This window comes from Symphalangus syndactylus, chromosome X (genome assembly GCF_028878055.3).
Source record: "Symphalangus syndactylus isolate Jambi chromosome X, NHGRI_mSymSyn1-v2.1_pri, whole genome shotgun sequence".
NCBI lineage: Eukaryota > Metazoa > Chordata > Mammalia > Primates > Hylobatidae > Symphalangus > Symphalangus syndactylus.
Window position 1 is genome coordinate 16,766,514 of NC_072447.2, and position 9,292 is coordinate 16,775,805.

General features: G+C 41.9%; 1 protein-coding gene across 4 annotated transcripts in view; it reads left to right on the forward strand.

The window, feature by feature from the left end:
* The window catches only part of XG (Xg glycoprotein (Xg blood group)), a 61,791-nt gene extending 52,735 nt beyond the window's left edge, over positions 1-9,056 (forward strand). For 3 of the 4 annotated variants that reach the window (XM_055267120.2, XM_055267119.2, XM_055267121.1), the window contains 3 exons: positions 787-822; positions 3,904-4,020; positions 6,930-9,056. In XM_055267120.2, coding sequence (XP_055123095.1) covers positions 787-822; positions 3,904-4,020; positions 6,930-6,946 — 170 coding nt within the window. In that variant the 3' untranslated portion in view covers positions 6,947-9,056. The remainder of the gene's footprint in view (positions 1-786; positions 823-3,903; positions 4,021-6,929) is intronic. The other variant, XM_063635177.1, reaches the window with a different exon arrangement.
* Positions 9,057-9,292: the final 236 nt, after the last annotated feature.

The following is a 9,292-nucleotide window of genomic DNA, read 5'->3' on the forward strand; positions in this document are numbered from 1 at the left end:
TGTGTATACATGTGTATGTACAGGCATGCACATACACACATGAATGTGTTTATGTGTGTGTGCATATTTGTGTGTACATGCATGTGTTTATGCATACAGGTGTTAACATGTGCACACACATGTACATGTGTATGTTTAGGTGAATTGTGCTTTATATGTGCTTTTGTTGCCTGTGTGTGTGGTATGTGCGTGTGTGTGGTATGTTCATGTGTGTGTATGTGGGGGATGTGTGGGATGTGCATGCATGTGGATGTGCACATTGAGTGCATGTGTGCTTCTGTGTTGCATTTGTATTTACATGTTGCACATGTGTGTAAATGCATGTGTGTGTGCACATGTGTATGTGTGCTTGTCTGCCTGTGTGTTGCATGTTTGTTGCATGCTGCATGTGTGTATGCATGTGCACACACATTTGTGCATGTCAGTGTGTGTTGCATGTGTGTGTGTATGAATGGTGTGTGTGTGTGCATGTGTGTCCATGGGGTTGTCAGCCTGTGTGTGTTTTGCGTGCGCTGTATGTAGACTCTCCAATCCTGAAATTAAAGCTGCATCTCCCTCTCCCTGGTATTATCCCCATTCCGCTAATGACCATTAGACATGGCATACACATTCACATTCCTCCTCGTTATGCTGCTTGACTGTCCCCCTCCGTGCACAAGAATGTAAATTCCCTGAAAACAGGGATCTGTGTGCTGCGTTCATAGTCACATCCTCAACAGTGCCCGGCAATAGATGGCACTCCATAAGCTCTGCTGAATAAACACGAGCGTCCTTTTCCGCTTACAGGTGGAGATCACCATTCAACGTATGGCAATCCAGAAGGTAACTGATTGACTCACCTGGTCCCAACCTTTAATAAGAGCACACTCTCCTAAATCAGTGCTGGGAGGAGCTGTGTGGGCTTCTGTTTCCCAACCTCATGACTTTCATGGAGCACTCATACTTTGTATGTATATAAAGTAGCTTCTGAATAAAAATATCTGACCTTCAGCACTGGACCAATCAGAGTTCAGAGAAAGGAGAGGCAAGCATTGGTTTTCACTGCAGAAGATGCCCCTTAGCTTTCAAAGCAAGGCTGTGAATGAGTGCTGAGACTATTACATTTCTCCCAGTACCACCATTACTCCCCTTTCTTTGACCAGCACTAACTTGAAACCCAAGAAGGACAGGAGAAAGGAAGTTATGAACACTGCCCAAAGAAGCCATCAGAGTGCACTGTCAATCCCATCTCAGGTCAAAGGAGAGAGAACTTGAAGCCCAGAAGGCTGACTTTGTGTCCTGTATTGCTGGGAGAACAGGTTCCCCGTTCCCTAAGAGTCATATTCTTAGCGATTTGGGCCGACACCTGCTTGAGTTTAAGTTGAGAGTAAACACACTCAACCCCAAGGCTCTTGTGAGTTTTCAATGATGGGGGAGGAGAAAGTGATTGAAAGTGACCTCTACCTTTCAGTGAACATGCAGAGCACTAGTATCAATATTTTTGGGGTATGTTGGCATCCTTAGAAAAATTTATGGATTCACCTTTTTCCCTCTGTGGTGTAAAGCGAGGTCCAGAGATGGAAAGGGCAAGGCAAATAAACAAGTCGTTGCAGTCAGATCTGATGAATAATTTGCTGGAACATATGGGATCCTGTAGCAAGGCAGAAGGGATACTCCTAGACTGGGTTAGGTGAGGGAAGCAGGGCTTCCTGGAGAGAACAATATCCAAGCCAATCCCCCAAAATATGGGTGGGAGGTGCCCAGGAGAAGAGTGAGGTGTCAGGGAAGATGGTGCGCTAGGTAGAACTGGATACACATATGGGGACACCAGAGATTGTGTAGCCAGGGTGTGGAATGCAATGAGAACCAGGGAAGGATGCAATGGTGACCAGGAAAGACTGCCAGGTTAGCAGAGGTGGAGCCTGCACTTCATAGAACCTTCATGGGAAAGCGCCTGCCCCTGTTGATGTGTAGGTGAAGAGTGGACCTGAGGGGGCTCACTAAGACCCAGGGAGACCCCCTTTCAGACCAATTCCGTACCCCCTGGAAATGATGACAGGCTGAATTAAAGCCTGGGCAAGGGAGGCAAAGAGAAGCAGTCAGCTTGGATGACCACTTGGTAATAGCAATTGATTGTACTTGATTGATTTGTAAGAGATGGGAGAGAGGAAAAGGTATGTATCAGTCAGCTATGCTGTGTCACAAAAGACCCCAAAACTTAGTGGCTGGAAATAACAACCATTTATTATGTTCATGATTACGTGAGTCAGCAATTTGGGCTGACACCATGCTAGTGGTCCTCCTGGTCTCTTCTGAACTCCCTCTCTTGTGTGCAGTCAGCTGTAGGTGTGGCCAGCGCTTTGACCATGTTTCCTGGGTCTTCTTATGTATCTGGGACCTTAGGTGGAATGGCTCATCTCAGCTTCATGTGGGCTGTCACATCCCTCCAGGAAGCCAGGCCAGGCTTCATCACATGGTGACCAGACAGGGTACCAAGAGCATGAAGAGAAGCGTGCCTGGGCTTAGAGCCACCACACCTTCACTTGTGTGGCATTCTGTTGGCTAAAGCCTGGATTCTCAGAATGAAGATACAGCTCCACCTCTGGATGGGGAACACTGAAATCATGCTGTGGAGTGTGTGCCTGTAGGGCAGGGTGCGGCGGGCAGCAGCATCAGCCGTAGAGCAGGTTCTTGCGTTCAGTGACAACACTCATCCCCCCAGCATGGCAGCCTCATTCGTGGAGCAGTCTTGTGTCCCTCACCTATGCCATGTCATGTATTGGCCCAGGTGTTCAACCCTGTCTGAAGAAAGCCATGCGTGGAAAGGGTGGCTATTGCAAATGGAAACAGTGATTCTTCCTTTTTTCCCTTTGGAAGTGTTGATTTTTGTCACATCAAGCTCCTTCTTGTTGTTCTTTGTGCAGGAGTAGCAAAGCTCTGGAGTAATTTGCCATCGAGGCATTGAAGATGCTTGTGTCTAGTGTGTGCTTGGGTCTAGAGTTCCAGCATGCCTTTGAAAGCAAGCCTATCTGGCAGTTTTTAGTTGAACAATATTTTTGCGTGAGTGAGCATTCTACATCTAAAAAGGCACAAAATAGTTTTGACATGTGTCTGTCCTCCCAACTACTCAGGAGGCTGAGGCAGGAGGATCACTTGAGCCCAGGAGTTCAGGACCAGCTCAGGCGGCGTGGTGAGACCCCATCTCTAAAAAAATAAATCAGGCCAGGTGCGGTGGCTCGCCTCTGTAATCCCAACACTTTGGGAGGCCGAGGCAAGTGGATCACCTGAGGTCAGGAGTTCGAGACCAGCCTGGTCAACATGGTGAAACCCTGTCTCTACTAAAAATACAAAAATTACCTGGGCATGATGGCATACACCTGTAGTCCCAGCTATTTGGGAGGCTGAGGCAGGAGAATCGCTTGAACCCAGGAGAAGGAGGTTGCAGTGAGCCGAGATCACGCCACTGTATTCCAGACTGGGCGACAGAGCAAGATTCCGTCTCAAAAAATAAAAATAAATAAATAAATAAATAAAATTAATTAAAAGGCATACATGAATTGACTTCAACAAACGAACAAAAATGCCAAGTGCCTCGTCTGTGCAAATCCTGGCCTTGGATGTCTTCAGTGGTAAAATGTGGTTGACAAGCTTGGCTCTTTGCGAAAACAGAATTACTTCCTAAGGTGTTTTTTTTTCTTTTTCTTTTTCTTTTTTTAATTAAGTTTCTCTTTTTCTGTGAATACAAGGGTGGGAAGGGATGTGATGGAGAAGTTACTAGATAGGTGCAAAAGTTATTGCAGTTTTTGTCATTACTTTCAATGGCAAAAACCGCAATAACTTTTGGACCAACCTCGTATTTAAGCAGTTTTCCGGCAGCCATGTTTTTTTTTCTCAGATGAGCTTGCTTTTTCTCCACTCCTGCAGGCAATATGGTAGCAAAAATCGTGTCTCCCATCGTATCCGTGGTGGTGGTGACACTGCTGGGAGCAGCAGCCAGTTATTTCAAACTAAACAATAGGAGAAATTGTTTCAGGACCCACGGTAAGTTTGGCTCTAAACATTGTTTTGCTTGTTACTAAGCCTGATTAAAAAAAAAAAAATACTTTCAGATGTCTGTCACTAGCAAGGTTATTTCTGGTTAAGTTCAATATACATAACTTGCCTAATAATGTGATTTTTAAAAATTTATTTTTATTCTTTTTGAGACAGAGTTACACTGTGTTGCCGAGGCTGGAGTGCAGTGGCACGATCTCAGCTCACTGCAACCTCTGCCTCCCGGGTTCAAGAGATTCTCTTGCCTCAGCCTCCCGAAGAGCTGGGACTACAGGCGTGCACCACCACGCCTGGCTAATTTTTGTATTTTTAGTAGAGATGGGGTTTCACCATGTTGGCCAGGCTGTTCTTGAACTCCTGACCTCAAGTGATCTGCCCGCCTTGGCCTCCCAAAGTTCTGGGATTACAGGCGTGAGCCACCGTGCCTGGCCAACAATTGGGTTTCCATGGTCAGCTGTGAGCTGTACCTTCCTCTAAACCTTGTTACAATGATGCTGGCACATTATCTGTCTAATGTAAAAGAGGAGGAGAAAAAAGGAAAGAAAAAGAAACAAACAAACAAAAATTACCAACCTACATTGCAAGACTATAAGCATGACGGTTGATTTAACTAGCCAAATATAGTTCTGTTCTGTTTTGTATTCAGTGAAATTTTCGTCACAGGTGAGGCAGGAAAAATATCTGGGTTGAATGTGAATGTTTTGCACAGAACCCCACCCGCAAAGAAAACTACCGAAACACTAAATTATAAGCCTCTCTATGGAATTCCGAAGCTGTGCTCAGACCATAGGGGAAAAGAAAGATCTGCTGTGGCTTCCTGGTTCAATGCCGGCTCCACACTCCTGGGTTTGAAGAATCACTTGGGATTTGAGAGCAGAGGATGCCCTAAAGAAATCTCTGAAACAACAGTCAGGGATTGTTTTATAGCCAAAAGAGTGACTCGGATCTTTAACTGGGGGTCTCTGGAGGTTTGGTTTAAACCTCAGGCCACCCACGTCAAAATCTGTCTGGAGTTTGCCCAGGGCCCTCTAACTCATACCTTCTTTGTGTCCCTGAAGGAAACCAGAAAGGAGTGCCCATTCCTACGGTGTTTGCCTTAGGTTTGCATTTGGCCTCAAAAATCCTAAAACCTTCCCATGCGCTCCCTCTGCTGGTGAATGGGCAGTATCAACCATTAGCTAATGAACCTCCGTTTGGGGTGAGCCTCCGTCTACATTACGCCCCGTCCTGAAATTTTAGGAGGAAACTGAGATTCTGAAAAACTGCCTTATTTTCCTGGCAACCTGAGAGCAGATTCTTGGGTTCAGTGACAACACTCTTTCACCCAACATGGCAGCCATCATTAACGAACACCACGTGTTGATTTCAGTAGCCTTTGTGGCAGTGATTTGTAAGTCTTTGTTAACCAAGGGCTGAAACTGAGTGAGCAGAGAGAGGCACCCGTCTCCATAAGCACAAAATGTAAGGGCAGGGGACAGGGGTCCCCCACAAACTCAATAATCAAGACAAATATATTTTAGTGCAATATTTTAAAAGGAAAATCATTGGAATGGGAGCCAGTTGAGTTTCTGAAATAGGTGTAGTTTTAAAAATGTGGATGATGCCTGCCCCATTTATCTGAGGTGGAAGCATGTTTTTGCTAAAGAGGTGTAATGTCTTGAAGCTCTTTCATGCCTTTTGGCTGCCTGGTAAGTATTTTGTCTACTTTCTCCATTGTACTTCAATGATACCCTCACCAAGTATTCCCAAGCACCAAGTTTATCTTCCCCTCCCTTAAAGTTCCTGAGACCAGAAAGGAGGATGCAGACAGAGTGAGCTGATGTTAGGGAGATCTCTTCAAGGTGAGCAGTGACATTTATGTGGATCCTGGGCCTATATCACCTCGCTGGCTGTAAAGCCTTTATACTGTCTAGGAAATATGTGTATGACAGCAAATATGTATGGGTTTGGTATCAAATGGGGCTCAGAGCTCTGCGAACTTGACTCTAAGGTTCCAGGCTGCTGCTAATGGTACCCAGCTGTCCACCTCTCCTTAGTTAGGTCATTAATTTTCTCTCTCTCCTAAAGGATGATGTGCATGGTATACTAACCATATCCATGGTGATGTGGTGCAGTGCACAACCTGTGGAACTGTGTACATGCTGAGGCCATACACTGAAGCTTGCACACTTTGTAGAGAAAGAGTTGTAGTAACAGAGCTACATAGATAGAAGCAGATGTCTGCCACTTGATGTGAACTTTTAAGAATCATACTTTGCTTTTATTTTATAAAGTGGAGCAAATGACAACACCACTTCAGAAGTTCTAAAGACCAACAAGGCCATATTCTAAGAAGGAAGTTCCTACAAATATTAGTTTTAACCAGAACAAAGTTACTCAATTCATTTAAGATCATCGAAATCCTTAACAAATGGCAAAATGTAAAAAACAATGTTTTGAAAAGTAATATTTGTTTCCAGATATGATTTTAACAGTTTTTAAATATTTTCTATTTTTAATTTTTCCTGCTTTATTGAGGTATAGTTGACAAATAAACATTGTGTATATTTAAAATGTACAACTTCATTTCTGCATCACTTATTCTAATCTATTTCCTTCTGCTGAATGTGAAGCAAGTGGCATGTAGACAGCACATAGTCGGATCTTGGTTTTCTTTTTTTTAAATAGATTTTTCATTCTTCTAGCTTTATTAAAGTATGATAGACAAACATTGTATATACTTAAGATGTGCAACTTCATTTCTGCTTCGTTTTTTTCTGTTCTAATCTTCCTTCTGCTAAATCTAGAGCAAGAGTCTCTCGTAACAGCATAGAATTGGATCTTGGTTTTCTTTTTCTTTGTTTAATAGACTTTTTTTTTGCCCCCACAATGACATTTGTTTCCAATCTTCCTTTCAGAACCAGAAAATGTCTGAAGATGTTAAGATCCCCTGATTACTTTGAGAAAAACAACTAAAACAAGAACCCTGTTGATCACTGTTGTAGAAATTTCCTTTTATTCTTGACACAATTTGATGACCTAAACTGTGTTTTCTTCTGTGTAAAGTACATGAGCTGCCTCACTAAGCATTCCCAACTCACTGGATGTGATGTGGTTATAAAGATAAGTGAGGCAGCTAGACCCTGCATTCTAAAAAGGATTTCTTGCAATGTTGGTTTGGCTATTCATTTGCACAAAGAGACTGTGGCTCTCTGTTGTGAGATCTTCAGCTACCTCATGGTGCAATAACACACGCATGCTTAACCATGTTGATGGCACAAAGCAGTGAGCAGTACGGAGGTAGAGTATCTTGTTGGGGAGGGGATGTTATCAGCTTCTGGGAGATGAAGAATATTGTTGAGGTTCCAAAGATGCTGGACCTGTGCTAAATTCTTCAGTGATATGAAAAATCATTGAGCATTCATTATTGCCAATGAAGTGGGGATGCATTATTTCTGACACCCACAAGCAGGGTCTGATCATCCTTTCAGCTTTGATATATCTGCACATAAAATTATTATTACCTGAAGAAAATAAGGCTGCATTTTGAAATGTTAAGTGCAAAACGACTGATGTTAAAACCATCTGGGGGAAATCTTGGGATACTTTTTCCTAGGAAATCATATGGTTGTGATATGTTTTGGCGCATAGGAGACAGAAATGGTGATTATCAGGTGTGGAGCCTTTTTGCAGTGTTTGTGGTCTTTGATAGTCTGTAAGTACTAGTTCCTAAGGCAACAACATTGCATTCCTTGATTTATACTTTTTCTATTCCTCAGAGTAGGAAATCTTAAATCCTTAGGCATCCAAGAAGTATACTAGCTTTTTGCTTCTCTTTTAGAAACACTTGTGGGGAGAGAAAAAAGGATGGTTTGGGCATATTGGTATAATTTGAGTAAACTAAGGTTAATGTTCATATAACATTTAGACTTTGCCATAAATATCAGAACCAGAGATCAAGACATTCATGTACAGTCTGGAATGTATATATGGGGCCCATAAAAATTCCCAGTATGCATGTTTTATGCTCACCATTATGAATTGGGGTCTTCAAAGAGAGAAGGTTGAAAGTGGAAAGCACTTGAAAGAGCTCCCCAGTTTGTCAGTTTGTAAAATACCTTTAATCATTCACATTAGGCATCTTGGAGTTGCGGGTCTCAAAGGTGGATTCATGCATCATTTGTGCAATTTGAAGACAGTCCATATTTCCTGTTTCAGTATTAGGTCCTGCAACACTTTTCAATTCTTGTAGAAGGTTTTTCTTCAGGAGTGGTGATGTCTGATGCTCAATTACTATTTTCTTTATAAGAGTTTCAGCATGAGCTTAATTAAATTCTTGTGAAAAAGCCTCTGTGTTTTTAGTTACATACACACACACATACCTACTTAAATGGAATCTAAACATTTTTAGCCTTTAATCCATTCCATTTTCTAAAACTGTCATAAACCATTTTTAATCATTTTAAATAAATGTAAAAGAAAAATAACTGGATTCGATTATTGCATAGTTTTTTCTATATTTCACAAATAAATTTTATGAAATGGCTGTAGAAGTGGCCCCAAAATTATGAACCTTCATAGCTGTGAATAATATGCAATAAATCTCTTTTAAAGCTCAAGATAGATTATGAACATATGAAATTCATAGTTACCTAATAATGAGATTAAATTCACCTGGGTGACAAGGATAATGTTCAACCTACTTAAAATGAAAATATTTGAATAATGATTGCTTGGGGGAACCTCTCTTTGAGGGGTCAAGAGGACCACCTGTTGGGTATTCTGTTTTCATGCTGAGAAGGTGAGAATTGAAAAATGAGAAAAGCCTTGATAAAATGTCATTTCCGTGTATTTTAGAGAAGGATAACCTTGACTGTACAGTTGACCCGTGAACAACACAGGGCTGAACTGCATAGGTCCACCTATATGTGAATTTGCTTCTGGCTCTGCCATTACTGAGACAGCAGGACCAACCCTCCGTCTACTCAATGGGAGTAGACCTTTATGGTGATCCACTTCCACTTAATAAATAGTAAATTCATTAATTTTATCTTCCTTATGATTTTCTTCATAACATTTTCTTTTCTCTAGCTTACTTTATTGTAATAATATGGTATGTAATACATATACAAAATATGTGTTCAACTGTTATCAGTAAGGCTTTCAGTCAACCAGTATGCTATGAGTAGTTAAGTTTTTGGAGAGTCAATTCAGACAGCCCTTGATTTTTTTTTTTTCAATTAAGTTCATTTAGATGGTCAGAAATGTCAGTTAAGTGTCA